Source organism: Diabrotica undecimpunctata, chromosome 8 (genome assembly GCF_040954645.1).
Source record: "Diabrotica undecimpunctata isolate CICGRU chromosome 8, icDiaUnde3, whole genome shotgun sequence".
Classification (NCBI taxonomy): domain Eukaryota; kingdom Metazoa; phylum Arthropoda; class Insecta; order Coleoptera; family Chrysomelidae; genus Diabrotica; species Diabrotica undecimpunctata.
The window spans coordinates 85,729,420-85,748,649 of record NC_092810.1 but is presented as its reverse complement, the minus strand read 5'-3'; the positions used below and the strand labels follow the sequence as shown (position 1 = coordinate 85,748,649).

The 19,230-nt window shown below is 30.4% G+C and overlaps 2 protein-coding genes across 3 annotated transcripts in view; one reads left to right on the top strand and one right to left on the bottom strand.

Annotated features, from left to right (window-relative positions):
- Nost (Nostrin) overlaps nt 1-19,230 on the top strand; it is a 410,702-nt gene that overhangs the window by 725 nt on the left and 390,747 nt on the right. The window lies entirely within an intron of this gene.
- On the bottom strand, nt 919-18,302 carry LOC140447731 (uncharacterized). 2 transcript variants are annotated; one of them, XR_011951631.1, is made up of 2 exons: nt 2,588-2,693; nt 919-1,692 (listed from the first exon to the last, which is right to left on the bottom strand). XR_011951631.1 is itself a non-coding variant. In XM_072540549.1 (2 exons), exons 1-2 carry the CDS (start codon nt 18,167-18,169, stop codon nt 1,471-1,473), a joined length of 366 nt encoding a protein of 121 aa, XP_072396650.1. In that variant the 5' UTR covers nt 18,170-18,302; the 3' UTR covers nt 919-1,470. The 2 variants fall into 2 exon arrangements, 1 of the variants encoding a protein (XP_072396650.1); XM_072540549.1 differs by lacking the exon at nt 2,588-2,693 and adding an exon at nt 18,026-18,302.

The following is a 19,230-nucleotide window of genomic DNA, read 5'->3' as shown; positions in this document are numbered from 1 at the left end:
ACGATCTGCATGGCACTAAAGGACTTTCAACTACATCTGATACCAAGACTTCAAATAGAACAATAATTAAAAATTATGGCTCAACAAAAAGATAATATCCTACTTCATTATGCATTGCCTAGTATTAATTTTTGTGCTCAAGTGTGTCTTAAAAACTCTTCCTTAAGCAAAAATGTTCTTAGAGCTTTAGACAACCAAACTCAGAGTAATTACAGTTGTTCTTAATGGACACTGCTCTTTTTATCTCTTCTCTGTAAATAAACAAAGTGGACAGAGCAACATGCAGATTTTGCGAAAATTCGGTGGCAACGGCTGCATAAACTCTTAATTTAAGGTTAAGGTTTTCAGTTCTGATGGAATTTAGCATTCTACAGCTTTCGATATGGAAATCGAAACATGAAATAAAGACTTGATATTCGTGATTTTTTCTATAAAAGATATAGTATCTGATCTTTAACAACAGCTAAGCAGGGAAATCTTCGATGAACCCATAAGAGAATAAAAAAAGAGAATCAATGTAAAACTAAATTTTATAACCAGAACTAACTATAAAGGAAATGGAATATTATATAGGGGAGATCCTTGTTCCTTAGGACAACAAACAGTCATACATTGAACTACTTCAAAGTAGGTACCCTTTTGAGTATAAAAAAATGATAACTGATGTGAGATTTTTCCAAATTATTGATTTCTAATTTTCATAACTGGTTCATTGACCCAAAAGTGACAATTTATACATTGAATCCAGTCTTTTTTTCTTATCGTAGTGTAATAATTTTCTCCGCATCCTGTATATTCTTCTTGTATATCGGCACATGTAGGGTAAGAACGTGTACCTCTGGACATTTCACAAAATGTTACTTTTGGATTTTTTTATTAGACAAATTATAATGATAAAAAAAAGTTTTGTTGCGTATTCTTATAAAATTTACAATACAATTAGTATCATTATCAATCGCTTTCAGTACTTTAGCTACGTAATGTTTAACTAACTTTTTAGAGCAGAGTTTAACCAAAATAAAGTCTCCTACTACTATATGAAGATCCATTTCTGATAAAAACTCAGGAAAATCATGGTCTTCAACCATATTATCATAATCCATTTCATCAGACGTGTCACAGAAGGATATTTGATCTTTATCTTGGCAATCAGATGAAAAACTAGAAGGAAGTTTAATCAGCTTCTTTTTTACCTTTTCCTTAGGTTCTTTCTCTCTTGGCGTTGACTTTTTCTTTCTGTTTAGCAGCTTGGACATCATAACAAGTTACTCTGGTGTACTGGTTAAAATTCTAGTTTTTCCTTTCTTACGCATTTCTCTGCCTTGTAAATCTTTTCTAGCTGGCGCTTTTGGAAATGGAGCTATAGACTCTAGAGATATATTGAAAGGCAGATCAGATGATTAGGAGCACCTTGTTTTCCACATTGGGTAGATCAAATTTTATAAAATGGTTTAAAAATCTTCAAACTTTTCAGCGTTGGACCACCGCAGCATTATTGGGATTGTACATGACTGTTGTATTCTCGCTTTCTCTGTCTTTCTTGACATATCGTCCTATCAAAGATTTTAAAACATTAAATTCGTCAGCTGCCTTTCGAACTGACCATCGTTGTTCTATAACCCTCTTTATAACTTCTTCGACGTTATACGTATTGGGCTTAATTCTAGTTACTTTGTTCGTACTTCGTGGTATCTAAAATAAAAAAAGTAATGGTAGCATTAAAGTGAACTTTCAAACGATATAATAGCTTGTACCTTGGGACAGACCCAAGGTACAAAAATTATGAGTGTCCCAAGGTAAAAAATTATTTTATTTTATTAAAGAACTAACGTTACGGTAAACTGACTGAGTTATCCATAAAAAAAAAACAGCAAAATAAATAAATACACATTAGCTGACAAGTAAGTATGCATAATATAAAATTTCTTAACTCAAAATATTGCAATCAAAACACTGAAAAAATAGATAAAGAAAAAAACAGTACCGAAATCTTGCCAATATGCCACTACTGACGTGACCATTTTTCGGGTATGATTTAGATGTTGGACACAAAAGACCGCGAGGTTCCTTTGTAGCACTTATAGGGCAAAATTTAAATATGTCGCAGTCCCTAGGTATAAGGTACAAAAGTATGAATTACTTATCAGTGATCTAAAGAGTAAACAATAAATAACAAGAAAAAAAAAGCGAGAGGCTGTGAAAATGTATTTCTGGACGGAAACTGCAAAATATTTAGAAATATATGTCAACTAAAAACTAATTAAGAAATTTAATCCAATGAAAAACATGCTTTAAGAATAAATATAACCAACACAGAGGTAATAATTATTAGAATAACAGATAGCTACATATAGCGAATGAAATGAAATGAATTCGCTATATATTCTTTCATATAAAAATGCTTGCACGTCATTCAAGATTTACGACGTCAGAATATTTAGAAAGTGAGGAATTTTTAAAATGTCAACTATTTGTCAAACTATTATATTAAAAATAAATACACTTAGTTTTAAGACTACTGCAACACACTAAAATACACAAGAAAACATTGTAATACAAAATTATATATTCTAAATTTTAAACTTACCTCTTTTAGGGCTTTAATAGTAAAAACGTCCCGCCATTATTTTTTGTTCAAAATAATCTATCTTATATGAAAGCTTATCAGCTTTCTACAGACTATTTACTTATTTTGACATAGCACAATCACAATACACAACAGTAATTAGTTTTTAAAGCTATTAAAATGCTATTAATCTAAATTTAATATGTATTTATAAGTACAATTTATTAATATATATTATATTATGATTAAATTATGCAAGAAATCAAAACATATAGTATTTTTCATATAAAAATGCGTGCACATCGTTCAAGATTTACGACGTCAGAACTACACAGCGTTGTCAAAACATTAGAATAGTAAGTAAGTGAGGAATTTTTATAATGTCAACTATTTGTCAAACTATTATATTAACAGTAAATACACTTGGTTTTAAGATTACTGCAACACACTAAAATACACAAGAAAACATTTTAATACAAAATTATATATTCTAAATTTTAAACTTACCACTTTTAGAGCATTAATAGTAAAAACATCTCGCCATTATTTCTTGTTCAAAATAATCTATCTTATATGAAATCTTATCAGTTTTCTATAGACTATTTCATTGTTTTGGCATAGCACAATCACAATGCACAACAATAATTGGTTTTTAAAGCTATTATTCTAAATTTAATATGTATTTATAAATACAATTGATTACAACAAATTATTGACAAATAACAAATGTTTTTGGTTATTTAATCAATATAATCCTAAAATTCCCAATATAAACATGATTACATTATTCTGATAATTATACCATGTTGACGCCTATGAAAGATCGAGCAGTTCCATATGGGTTTCGTATTATTAGCTGTATTAGGAAAATTTGAACTCTAAGGTTGACTTTCTGGAAATTTTAAATATATGTGACGTCACTTTCTATAAATTATGACGTTCACGCATTTTTATATGAAAAATACTATAAACAAAATTTTTACTCTAAAAAAGCGGCAACACTTTATACACTTTTGCCACACGCTGAACTGTCAATAAAATTTAAAGTATTCCCGTATTAGTTGCGTACAATTGTCTAATCTATTTAATTAAAATTATTATTTTGTGGAATATTAGACTTACAGAGTTATTTCATAAAATTTATATAATTAATAATAACAAATGTTTTTGGTTATTTAATCAATATAATTCTAGAATTTCCAATATAATGATGATTAAATTTTTCTGATTATTACACCATGTTGACGCCTATGAAAGATCGAGCAGTTCAATATGGGTTTCGTATTATTAGCTGTGTTAGGAAAATTTGAACTCTAAGGTTAACGTTTTGGAAATTTTAAATATAAGTGACGTCACTTTATATAAATTGTGACGTGGAAGCATTTTTATATAAAAAATATATAAAATATATTATTATATTATTATATGTATAAAAAAGTATACTTATCTTATTTGGTTATTTTACCAAACACACCTTTTGTTACCAATACCGCGAAAAAAGCTAAAACAAATACCTACTAAACCTAAAGGCAAACAATTAAAGTGTATAAGTCCATCGATGAGGACAGAGAACAGATCATTACAGAAACATATAATCCTACCATAACTATCTTAAATTTATAAAACAACATATTTTTTCAGTAAGTATTCAATAGAGAAGGATGACAAATTATGTATCAGAAATGTCACACAAAAATAGCGCCAAACAACGGCACCAGTTTTAATATTTGCAATTGGTACTTTTTCGGTTATTAACCAAAAAGCAATAAAATAATTTAAAAAATCTGTTTACTGCTGATTTCTTACTACTCGTTGAATGCACATTTTAAAATAAATCTTCGAAGAAAATTGCAAAGTGCATATTCATTTGTTAACCACACCTTATTTGCTTGACATTTATGCATGCAAGAGATTGCAGAAGTCTAAGATTCATATATTAGGATTATGTAATCGTAGATGAATTAAGTGCGTAAGATTATATAACCGCGGTGAAGATACAACGTTGTTTAGAAAATTTCTGCTGAACTTGACATCAAGCTAAGACAGAGATAATTATATTTTGATCATAAGCGATATTTTAAAAAGAAGTTAAACTCGATCGCCAATTTGGTTTCTTTCAAAAACAAGAAACTATCAAGTGCACAGGGTAGTAAAAACTATTAATAAAGGTTAAAACAAGAGACAGAGATTTTAAAACCTCAGAATTTTAAGTACCGCACTGATTTTGGTAACAATTTGTAGGTGATTCTGTTTGTTTTTGGGGGGTAACAACTACCTCTTGTAGTAAAAAATGCAAACCTATCGATTTATTTTAGATTTTAATCATGTTTTAATATTTGAAATAAACATTTGTTTATCTTATGGAATAGATTTTGTGATATATTTCATTTTTTCATCGCTCAAAGACCACCTTTTATTTCAAAATAAAAAAAATAGTTTGATATGAACTGAAATTATTTACTACATTTAATAAAATTTCAGTTAAAGATACGTTTAATTAAACGTTTCGATTTTCACTTCGAAAATGGAAATCAAAACGCCCTATTCGAGAAAATGTTTAGAAAATATAACAAGAAAGTGTATTAAACAGTATGGCAAATTGGAATTACAGGTATATCTGATAATAATGAGTATATATATATATATATATATATATATATATATATATATATATATATATATATATATATATATATATATATATATATATATATGTGTGTGTATAGGGAACAACCGAGATATTTACAGCTATATTATAAATAAATAAGTGTAAAACCTTGCATATACTAGAATTACTTGGAGAAATGATATTCTTATGTAGCGAGACTATTAATGAAGTAATTAAAGACTAAAATACAGAAAGAAGACAATCCATGGAACAAAATGGGAGAGAAATATCAATCGATGGAATAAGTCAAGAATCTACAGTACCATACAGAAGTATGGACATGTGTAACTCAGACCTATCGCCATTAAAAGATAATCATAGTCTCCCGTTTTATACCACTGTCGCGACTTTGGTAGTATAGCAGGGTAGTCTGCTATATCTAGGGCCTACGGTATACAAGGAAGGTAACATGGCCAGTGCTACGCTTCAACCGTCTATTATTACCCCTGGTTTTACCCAAGGTACTCATTTTTTATTCAGGCTGAGTCGACCTGGGGCCTATAGACATTTTTAAAATGTCTAGATGTTCTTGCCGGCGGTGGGATTCGAACCCCGGACCACCGGCTTGCGAGTCAAGCATCCTACCGCTTGCGCTACGCAGGCCCTGAAGCAAGCCATTAAAAGATACAACCACAAAACTGCTAGAAGCTACTGAAGTGGACTATGAAAGACAGCAGGAAGATCAAGAATAGAAAAAGTCACAAATATCAGAATAAGAGAAGTTGTGTAAAGACGACAATAAATAGACGATGCGGTGTTATCGGAGTTTATACGCCGTGAGACAGAACAATTATTTTCCAAGAAACATCAAGTGATCTAACCATCCAAAAGGAGTCAACCATTGACCAACAACGAGGTTTAATGTTTTACTCGAAGAAACGTAGGTGCTTAATAACTGGCGTGTTTTGGCCTTTGAATAAGGAATTTTCGTCAAACCTTTTAGGAGGGATTAATTTGATCAGACAAATGTCGAAACTTACTGTCATGAAAACGCGGTTTGACTAGTCAAACTCCATTCTTTTTTTCTTGTGGAAGGTCCAATTAATAGTTACGCACTCTTTTGTGACATTTGCATACTTTTTATTAAGGCTTTAATTGTAAGATCTCTACTATCATGACCACATTCCTGATGATCACGTTCAATCACATCGAATAACTCGTCGTCTGCAACGTAGTATTGTATATTTTTTTGTATCTGATACTAGCTTGATACATTTTTTTACTCTAAACATTTGTTTATTACTTATATAAATTATTATTTAAATTAGTAATTTTCTCTTCAAACTTTACTTTTAAAGCTTCTTTATCCACCTTTTCAGTAACAATACTGTTTGAAACACTCATCTATAATCTTACACACCCGCAACGCTTAAAGTACAAACAAAAATAATTTATCGGATAGAAATACCGCAAGGGAACATGCCTGTTTAAACATGTTTTAAGTACAGTACAGATCGACGACTATCAGTCGCTTCTAGGATCGTCCAAGCAAAGCCCGATACAAGTTATTTTTGTTTCGAAATTTGATTGAAAAGTTAGAAACTTCCAAGTTTGACTAAAACACTTCAGTCCAAGGCCAAAAATCGAATTTAGGTCTAGATTTGCTTAAAGGATTTAGTCAAACCTAGGATATAGTCATACCGGGAAGAGACTTATATCGACATTTGACTGCAAATCAAATGTTGCTCAAAGTAACTGCAGCTGTAACATATGTATATATATATATATATATATATATATATATATATATATATATATATTTCTAAAGTATTCAACTAGTGAATTCAGAGGTTTAATCGGTCATTCAGGTTGGCAAATAAAAAAAGAAGTCAACTACTTCATAAGTTTATCGAAGACGTTTCGCTTTATATTTCTAAAGCTTCATCAGTTCTCTAAAATATAACAAATGACATAGAGTTTATAAGAAATACAGATGTTTATAGTTCATAACTTACAACTCAATATGTAGTATATTATCGATGTTATCATATATCTACTGTACACTTTACTCAATATTTAAAACTAACTTAATCAAAAAAGAAAAAACAAAAAACAAAAAACAACACACAAACTTTGCCGAAAATAATGTTCATATTCGTAGATATGAATATTTAAAAAATTTTAAACGAACATTTGGCTTCATTTAGATGGTTCTCCGCTGAAGACCAACAAAGTTCTGATTTATTGCAATCTAGCAAACAACTTGACGCGATACCGAAAATTTTTTTATTTATTATTTTATTTTTTTTTTATTTTTTATTTATATATATATATATAAATATATATATATATATATATATATATATATATATATATATATATATATATATATATATATATATATATATATATATATGTCATAATTTGACATCCTACAACGGACAGAAACCAATCGAAAAAATTAGTGTGGTTTGACCCTTGAAACCTCAAAGAGCTTAAACCAACATTCAAATGAAGCCATCGGTCAACATTAAATAAACAATAGTGCTCTTTTACAGTTTTTCTTGTGTTTTTTGTTTCTTTTTTCTCGTTTAGTTAGTAAGTTTTAATGTTAAGTTATCGTAGAGTTTTTATAACATTTAAAAAAACCTACAAATAATTGTTTTTGTAAGTATGAATCCTGTTCGTTGCTTACTTATATTCTAAAATCTTTTCTATTTGTAGTGATCGTATTTTTTGCAATATACATACATATATATATATATATATATATATATATATATATATATATATATATATATATATATATATATATATATATATATATACATTTATATATCAAAGCGGAATCTCTATCGGTTTCCAGAGAAGAAGGCAAGTTAATTGTTTCTTCTAACAACAGTTTACTTACTTTGTTTATTTCTTTTTGATATGATAACAAACGTATACAGAGACGCAGCTATAAAATATTTTGTTTAACATCACAATCGTTTAAAAGAATATATTGTGTACAGAAACTTGCATATTTACATTAACATCGTGTATCACATACCTACATACGGGCAATATTTGGGTTTTAAATACCTATCAGTAGGTTGAGGTATATTCACCTTTAGAAAGTGACCATCAATTTTTTTATAGCTGTACGATACTAAGTCCGGTTTTGAATTGTATGTTAACCTTGAAGAATCTCTTAAAGATATTATTGGTGATCTGAAATAAACTATAGTGCCGACATGCAATTGAGTTTTTCGTTAATGGTTTTGGTTGGGATCTTTCGGAATGAGTAGGTGGTTTATTTCGAAACGTAGGCCATCCAAATGTATGTAGGATACAGGGTCATTAAGAGATAATATCTTTTACGCATTTACAAAGTGGCATGTAGAAATATTTCTAGTGAAGTAGTTCTTTATTCAAAAACAGTACAGAAACAAAAGGTAAAATCGAATAATTTGTAAAAAGTTTACATTACAGAATTTTAGATTAGTTATGCTGAGAGGATGTCAGGCAGCATTTCATATTTAAAAGTGTTGCCATGGATAACTACCATGTAATAGATTAGAGATATCGATAGTGAAACAATAAATTCATGCCTTGTATAAACAACACACAGACGTACACAATGGAATATCAGCAGAAATAATCTGACGAGGACCATGTTAAAGAAGTAACGTTTTAAAGGCTTTGTTTTCTCCCTTCACCCCTTCGAACTTCTATTTTTTCCTTGAAATTTAGCAGTAGGTAGTATATAGTAGTTAATATATATTTTCTTTCAATATATTACCCAAATAATATACAGTCCTATACTTATATTTCTTATTAAATCTCTATTCTTGTCGATTCTTCTGAATGCTTCATTGTTAAGTAATCTTTAGCATTCATCTAAAATTTAATTAAAAATTATTTATTGATTCAGGTCACTCACGATAAAAAGATTAGAATCTCATAGCAGGTGGGTAAAGATGATTGAGATTTACGTGTTATCAATTAAAAATTGTCGTCAAAAAGAGCTTTAATGATACGATTGCTGCCAAGCAAGAAAACCTGCAGATACTCTTAGAAAGAGTAACAGAAATATTTGGCAAACAGTTAGTATAACGACAACTTTTAGAAATCAGTAATTCAAGTTAACAACACTTACAGAAAAATAAGGGAAGGTTAACACAATCTTCCAATAGGACAAAAGATACTTATTCGAGGAGGACAAATATTTGCACTGAATGTATCGCATTATGGAACATTTTCTTAAGATAACGCAATTTTAGAAAGATTTTCACTAGTTAAAAAATCAGTATATAATTCAAAATAATTTAAAAGCCCAACAAACACAAAATATACAGTACCAACACAGTCAGGAGCAAATTAAAGCCATGAGATGTAACTACTAAAAGAGGAATGCGAAAAAAGTCTCAAGACTGTACACATTGATTTTTGGAGATCAGCAGGAAGATCAAGGTACGAAATGAGAGGATACAATAGTTAATGATATCAGAACCAAATCAACTCAGAAAGAGAAGAGAATGATAACTTAGGGAACATTTAAACAAACTCTAATGTGAACACATAAATATCTCAATCCGACTTTGGTGTATAAGAGGTAGATAGATATACGGAGAAGAGAACTAGATAAAAGTGACCTTGACACCTTCGGCGACTACGTAGAACGTCATAAAATTGATAATAATTAATATAGTATGTCTCCAAAAATTCTAAACTTTACTAATACATAATTAAAATACATAAACTCTATAATAATTATTATAATATGTTTCCAAAAATTCGAAACTTTACTAGTAAGTATAATATAACTAAAATTGTTTTTATTAAAAGAAAGTAGGAATGAACAAAAATAATAAAAAATTGTTTTTATTATGTAGAAACGGTATTATTGTTACTGCATGTCTTAATCAATCCGTTTGCTGTGCAATACTATTAAAACGTCTATTTATCTGTTTGCTATCAGTGCTATCCAACATCACTAATTCTACTTCCGCTTAACGTTCCACAAACACACCGGATACGTTTAATAACATAACATATAACTGTAGGTCGTTGCTATTTATTACCTTCAATATGTACAGGATAAAACAAAACTTATTGGTATACATCGTTATACACAACAAGTAGGAAAATAAAAAGCGTGGTTGACTAGCTAAATATTTAATTACTAATTTTATAAATATTAGTAATAACTTAAATTAACTTTATTTGCAGTATTAATTTATATATAAAATTTGAGAAAAAATTAATAGGAAAAATGTTACTACGTGAAACTGAAATATTAATGTTAATATTACACCCTTTCGGAACACGAAAACTAATCTACAAATCTGATACTGGATAAAGACCCCCAATGAAATGAAAATCTATCTTCTATCTTCAGCTCTACTTCTTGAACAGGTATAAAAATTCATACCCCCCAATTGTTGGGTCGGTTATCTTTGCTTAGTACATGATTTAGTACAACCATTCAAGAGCTCTTCTGCCATAAGGGCACAAACTGGGATCGGGCTAAAATATTATTATTGAGCTAAATTAATATTATACATATTTAATGTATAATATTACCTTAGCCATACATCCCTCTAAGGAAGTTCACTCATCCCAGATACCTACGATATATAAAAGATTGTGCTCTGGTGGGATTCTTTCCGTGTTGTCGAGACCTAGGTGACTTGGTACGTCGGAGTACCAAATTTTCTTACAACTACTATACTACTAAGTACTATTTTCTATAGGGTCTTATAGAAATGTTTATTAAGACCCAGCTGTTTTATGTTCTTTAAAAAGCTCTTCGCAATAGCTCCAGTAGTAGAGAGAATAATAGGTATCGTCTGGATACTTTCCATTTTCCTTTTCTCCTTATTTGTATTTCCAGATCTCTGATCTCCAGATGTTTGAGCCTGCGCCTGTAAATAGGATTTTAAATTACCAACCTGTTTATTCAGTTGCTCACCTATGTCCAAGTCCTCTTCCCCTATTGATATCGTGGTAATGTTGCTCTCTCTAAGGCACTGCGTTGATGGTGTTTTTGCGTTTTTGTGAGAAGAGTTATTACTTTCCGCTGAAGACTTTCTAAATTTTGCTTAATTATTACTATTAAAATTATTCGTTCTGATGATGGATATCGACAAAATAAAGTACATTCGCTAATCATTTTTTGGTACAAAGCACATAATCGAAAACTTCTCTCCGAACACGCCCAAAGACGGTGTTGCTTACACACTTCAAAAATACTTTTTTTTTCCATCTTTTGATTCGTTTTTTCATCAATTTCTACTTGTCCGAAACTTTTTGAAATTTGTTTCTCTATTTAATACTTTTGACTTCTTGATCGAAATCATATAGAGTTCTGTTTTATAAAATGGTATTAATTTCTTGAAAATATCAATATTTTCTTTTTAGGAAAGCAAGGACTCAAAAAATTGCAAGAAGAACATATTATCTAATGTTTACAACTTTTTTTTGTCGAAACTCCACTCACTTTTTCTTGAGCTACAGGTAACAAGTGGAATGATGCTGTATTGGCTATTTCCCTGACTTCTAGTGGAGTCACAACAAATTCTTGGTCATCACTTCATCACGTCTATGAAGTTGTATGTATTATTTATTTTAAAATGTTAAATTGTGCACTTGTCAAAATTAATTTTTGACTGACGTTCTTTGAACTGCGTTATCTAATTCATAGTAACTGTGAGTGTGTACGTTTTTGTTCAGAATTTATAATTATACTAAATAATCTCATTATTATTTTTTTTTTAAACGTCACAAACGTACCTATTAATTCTTGTAACGTGATTGACAATATAAAAATGTTTCTTTTACGTCTGGACATAAAAATGAAGTACTTTTACGCATAGGCACAAAAGTGTAAAAGCCAAAAGCTCAAAAGCTTCGTAAACCGCAGTGGACTTGGCAGGCAACAATCCTTCGGTTACAGTCTTTTCAGTACACAAAATATCTGAAGGAATACGCGATACCGTGGGATCTTCGGAATCAGACATAATACTCGTCCTTTTCGACGACAATAAGCATAAATTGTTTACAAAACTTAACGAGTACCGCAAAAATCGGTATTTTTCTTATTTGTCAAATAACAAAAATTATTTGCAAAGTTTGAAAAAAAAAAATAGAATATTCTATTCGGAGTAAAAATGACTTTTTGTGCCTCGTCTTAATGTCTGACTCGCTACGCTCATCCGTCAAATGAACAGCCTCGCCAAAAAAAGTATCATTTTACTCCTAATAAAACAACATACTATTTTTACTAATTTTTTAATTTAATATATTAATAATTACAATTAAAAATAAAACAAAATAGACAATTGCTTAAAACCTAATACAATCACACACAAAATGGATAAACTATGGCGTCGGCTTTTTTTTTTTTTTTTTTTTTTTTTTTTTTTTTTTTTTTTTTTTTTATTCAGTTTGATGGCCTTGGCCGAGCCAATTAGCCAGACAAATTTAAAGACAAACAATTTTTTTACAATCAGAGGAATTTTTTACAATTAGAGGAATAAACATATAATCATCCGTACAATCTAACGTGCAATTAGTAATAATTAGCAATTAACAATTAATAATTAGTAATTAGTAATAATTCTTTTTTTTCTTTTTTCTGTTTTAATTTTTTTTTTTTTTTTTTTTTTTTTTTTTTTTTCCTGCGCTAAGACATAACCCGATTCAACATCTCGGAGGTTTACATCTTTTTTTTATTTCTTAATTTTTTTTTTTTATATTTAATTTTTTTTTTTTTTTTTTTTTTTTTTTTTTTTTTTTTTTTTTTTTTTTTTTTTTTGCTATAATACAATATTTACTTAAATATAAGTTAGTGTTAAGCTACAATTTATATTTACAGTTTTTGATATGTTCGTAAATCATTTTTAATATATTGATATCTCTAGAGAAAATCAAATTGTTCAGGTAGACGGGAAGTGGAATTTTTAATATAATAAGATTATCATAAAATTTGTTTATGTTTACTGATTCGTGGGAACATTCAAGAAAAATATGTAATAAGTTACCTTCTTTTCCACACTTGCAATTAGGTGACTCCGCGAGACCCAACTTGTACATATGAAGGGGGGTAAGAGCATGATTAGATCTTAATCTGTTTATAACCCTTATGAAATGGCGATTTGATAGAGTATGAAACCATCTTTTTATGGGTATTTCAGGCTGCATTTGTTTGTAATTATTTCCAGTTCTCGTGTTTCGATAATATGTTTGCCATTTTTCTTTTTGATGCTGTTTACTAATTATATCAATGTCTGAAAAGGGGAGTAAGTTCAAGGGAGCTTCTTCGCCTATGTCTAGGGCAGATTTGGCTAGGCTATCTGCTATTTCATTGCCCTTAATGCCCGCGTGTCCCTTTATCCATGATATAATAATGCTTTTCCCTAAATTTGTAATTTTATTGTAAATAGTCATAATTTCTAGTTCTATATGATTTAGTTGTTTGGACCTATGTACGTTTGTTAGTCTGTCGACGACACTCTTACTGTCTGTAAATATTATGCAGCTGTAGGGTTCGTTACTATGTATATGCCTTAATGCAAGAAGAATCGCTGTCATTTCAGCAGTGTATATCGATGATTCAGCTGGCAATTTCAATAATTTTTTAAATCCGCTTTGAACATTAATTAATGCACATCCTACTTTGTTTTGTACTTTAGATCCGTCTGTAAAGTAAAACTGATAGTTTGGCCATTTATGCCGTGTAAATGATTGAAAAGCGACTGGATCTAAATTACTGTCCATAAAAAAGGTATTAATATGTTTTGAAAAAAGCTCTTCTAATATATGGGAATACATAGGTGAAACTTGATTTTCATACGTATAGAAAGTATGTCGGTATTGAGATATCCTCAGGTAACTATTTACCAGAAGAGAACATTTTTTCTTTGTCCAATATTTATGAGTTAGATCTAAAATTGATAAAATATGAATATCCTGTAGATAGTTAGTATTTTTCCCTATGGCTCTAGTAATGAATTTATCACTTAAAAACTCCCGTCGAAATTTCAGAGGTGGTTCTATCGCCTCAACTTCCATTATATTAACAGGTGTAGAATTCAAATATCCAAGACAAAGCCGAAGGCATTTATTTTTTTGTATTTCTAATTTATTTAAATGTGTGTTTGCGGCAGTTCCATATAAATGACAACTGTAATCGAAAATGGGACGAATCATAGTACGGTAAAATAAAAGTGCTACATTTGGATCAGCGCCCCAGTTAGTTCTACAAAAGGCTCTTAGAATGTTCATTGCATTTTCAGACTTTTTTATGACATCATGAATTTGATCCTTCCATAGGAGTTTTCTGTCTAAATAAGTACCGAGATATTTTATACAATTTTTAATAGGGAACTGAATTTGACCTACTTCCAGATGCCCTTGTGGAATTTGATGTTTTCTAGAGAAAATACAAATTTCAGTTTTAGATTCTGATATATCTAAACCAATATTTTCATAGTGATTAAGAACAGCTTTAATTGAGAGATCAAAATTATTTTTACATATATCCAATGATTTGTGGGCTGTGTAAACTACTACATCATCAGCATATTGAATAATTTTTGTTGGGCTATTAATACAATTTTCTATATCCATATTATATAAAATAAATAGTATTGGGCTTAATATGCTACCCTGTGGAAGTCCTATATTCGTAAGACGTGGTGGAGAGATGGAATGGTTGATTTTTAAAAAAGTTGATCTATTAGTGTACAATGTCCTCAGAAAACTAGCTATGGTGATGGGGAAGCCGATGTCTAATAGCTTTTTATGCATAATGTCCAAGTTAACGGTATCGAATGCAGAGGAGACATCAAGAAAAGCAGCCATAGTATACATATTATCAGTAAAGTTTATTAGTATGGATGAGACTAAGGCAGTTATGGCATCTTGGGTTGATTTTGATTTTCGAAATCCATACTGAGATTTTGGGAGAATATGTTCTTGCTCTAACCAATGTTCAATTCTATTTTTTATTAACCTTTCTAACGTCTTTAGGAAGCAAGAGGCTAAGGATATTGGTCTATATGATCTACTGCAATTTTCTGGCTTACCAGGATTTTTAATAGGTATTAGAATATATTCCTTCCAGCTGTCTGGAATTTGTGACGTATCATTCCAAATGTCATTAAAAATATTTAATAATGATATTTTATAGTGGTGAGGGATATGGTATATCATGGAATATGAAATATTGTCTTTACCTGGAGCACTGCTATTTTGTTGACTAAGTACTCGCTCTAACTCCCACATTTTAAATGGTTCTTCTAAGCCAAACCTATCTCTTGACACTGTTTCGCTGTATTCTGGAAAATGTTGTGAAGGTACCCACTGTGGAGATATTTTCTTATGAAATTCATCTAGCCAGCTGGATTCTGGATCTATTGGAATCTTGTTGGACTGTTTGCGGTTTTTAAAAGTGTTTACTTTCTTCCACACTTCACTGATTTGTGTTTTTGAATTTAGGCTTTCGCAGTATTCTACCCAATTCTGTTTTTTCTTTTGTTTGAAAAGTTTTTTTGCGACAGCGTCAAGTCTCTTAAATTCAACTAAATTATTTCTTGTAGGATCTTGTTTATATTTTCCATATGCAATTTTTCGGTTATCAGCGGCGGTTTTGCAACTTTCACACCACCATTGGTTCGAAATTCGTCTCTTATGTGTTCCGTTAGATGAAAACTTTGGTATTGCTAAATTGGCTGCTTTATTAATGTTTGCTATTAGAGTTTGATAGTTTCCAGTAGGATTTACAGCTTCTAGTACAGATGTGTATAATTTCCAATCGGCCTTGTTAAGATTCCAGATCTTGTGATAGTTTTGAGCTGTAAATGAAGTTATATGATCTGTTTCCATGTTAATGATAATCGGAAGATGATTGGATCCATGAGGGTCCTGTAGGACTCTCCAAGTAAAAAATTTTGAAATATCTTGTGTACAAAAGGTTAAGTCAATAGCGGATGGACTCTTACTCGTTGCTAATGTGGGCGATCCATCATTCAAGCATATCAAATTACAATGATCAATACATTCTAAAAGTTTTTTACCATAGCTGTCTTCAATTTCGCAGCCCCATGCGATACTGTGGGAATTAAAATCCCCACCAATAATAAACGGTTTAGGTATGTCTTTAAAGAATTCCAACCATTGACTTTCAGATATCTTGGTCTTTGGTTCAATGTAAACTGACACAATATTGATGGGATTTTTACCTCGGAGAATTTTAACTGAAATACATTTGTGAGTGAAAGGATAACTATTTTTAAGATTTATTTCTTCGCATCTTAAGTTTGATTTTAATAAAATGGCAGTTCCACCATAACCGTCTGCCCGATCTGATCTAAAGCAATTGTAACCTTTAAAATTATAATAGTATTTTGATTTAAACCACGTTTCTGAAAGCAATGCTATGGAAATATTATTTTGATATAGCAGATATTCTAGATTTTCTTTATTAGCTACTGCTGAACGACAGTTCCATTGCAGCAAATTTATGTTCGCGTTTGTGTCTGCGAATTTGAAGACAAGGTATGGTTTACATGTTTACTAATTAATTCCACAATTTCAGATTTTGATACATCGAAATTGTTTGTTTGTTTTATATTACTTATAATATTGAGAACTACTTCTAAAACTAAACTTATTGTTGCATTTAATTCCTCTGATTGTAATTTTACTCCGGCTGAGTTTTTTAAATAATGTTGACTATTAAAAATTCCCCCCGAGACAAAAGAGGTTTTTGGTTGTGTAAGTATTTCTTTTCTTGAAATTTCAATGGGATCAGGGCTGGTTGGTCTGTGCCTTTTGTTTGGGTTTGAAGTTGTAGGAGAAGAAAACATATAATTAGTAAAATTGTTATTATAGGATTTGGGTTGTAAATTGTGGGACTGTGAGTACTGAGGTTGAGAGGAATGATACTGTATTGTACTAGAAGGGGTAGGTCCAGATTGAGGCCGTTGGGAATAATTTGTCGAGGATATTTGACCACTTTCCATGGCAGAAGTATTATGAGCGACTATGTTTGCGTACGTATTTTTTGGGACCTGTTTATTTGCATCAAAGAAATTAATATTGCAAGAGCTCATGGTTTCCTTTACAATTTTTTGTCTTTTAAATTCTGGACAAGCAGACAAATTAGTAGTAAGATGATTTCCTTGACAGTTAAAGCACCGTGGTATGTAATCTGAATTTTTACAATCTTGTGTGGTATGGGACTCCTGACATTTGCTGCATCTTGGTTTACTTCGACACTGACCTCCCAGATGACCAAAACGGAGGCAGTTATAACATAATAATACTTTCTGGTTATACGGCTCTACCTCCTTGATAACTTTATTAATAGAAATATATTTTGGTAAGATTTGTGATTTGAAAATAACAATGCAAGACTTTGTGGGTACATATTCTACTATTTTACCTTCATCCGTAATTTTTTCTACTTTACGTTTTATTCTTTTGACATTAGATACTTCAAAAGTGCAATGTTGATCAAATTGTCTTATTTTATCTTTTATGTACGCCTCTGAAAAATCTTTTTCTATATCTCTAATAACACCTTGTCTATGAAGAATAAATTTTGGGATATACAATACAAAGTTATTTTTAACAAAAATATTTTCGTTTTTATTATTTATTAGAAAATTTGCTGATTTATAATCCTTTAACTTGATCCTAACCCTATTCCGACCTATAGAATCGATACTTATAATTTTATTGTCTATCTCCGGAAAGTTAGAAAGAATAATATCTCCGATTTTAAGAGCATTTAATTTACCATTAAATTCGACCGAATTATTCTCAACATAAATATGATACGGGCCTAAATCAGTACTTACATACAAAAACTCCTGTCTTTCTTTCGATGTGTTATCGTTATCGATGGTCATTGCTGTTGTTGTTTGTATATCATTTGTATTTTTTTGACGTATATCTGGGGGCACTGGGTCGTCTGGGGGTTTCCCCCCGACTAACTGGTCCATTTAATTGTTCTTAAAACTCACAATCTAATTTTATTTTTACACCTAATCTGCAGATTTATAAAAACACAATTTTTAAACGAAAACAGTTTAATTTCGTTCCGCTTTGTCGATAGGCACGTCCGATTCGTAGGTGAACTAGAACACGACTGTGGCGTCGGCTTGAATGTTTGTGTTTGTCATGAAAGAAAAAATGCTCTAGTAGAATGAGAGATTGTCTTTTCTTTTCAATATGGACAATTTTTGTATTTTGTCGAAAATAAAGTCAGTTTCTATAAATCTGTTAAATAAATAAACGTTGGCCGATTTTTGGCATTTTTTTTGCGATTCTCCTGAAATCAATAAAATTTATCTCTTCCATTAACAGGTTGCTGTCGAATTTCCATTGTTATTGCCTAATCTTCAAAACCATGAAATTTTAAATTTTATCAACAAATATGAGACATTTGAAAAATGCCTAAAAAGCGCTAAATTTATACTATAACATTACAAACAATCATGGGAATGGGCGTCATGGAAATTGCTTCCACGAAGACGGTATTGGTTGGAATTTGTAGCTGAAGTTGTGTAGTTTCGAAAAACATAACTTCGTAATCGAAAAGAAGCAGTTATAACCATTTTCGATCGTTTGTAATGTGAAAGTCTAAATTCAGAGTTTTATAGGCATATTTCAAATGCCTCACATTTGTTGCTAAAACTCAAAATCGAAATAACATGCTATGTTTTTTTAAGAATAGGCTCTCATAATGGAAATTACATGGTGACCAGTAAATGGAAGTCATACATTTTATTCATCTCACAAGTACCGTAAAAAATGGCAAAAATTGCGCAAAGTTTATTTATATAACACCTTTATAGAAACTGACTTCATTTGCAGTAAATTGCAAAAATTTAATACGAAAGCTGCACCCTTCACCTTTAAAACTAATTTTGATCTTTTACAGGATACTCTGATAAAAAGATATTAAATTTTTACCGATGAGTTGATACATGTTGTTTCTGAGAAAACGGTGCATTCTGTAGAATAAGTGCCAATAAACATTTTTATTTAAAATTATCTCAGC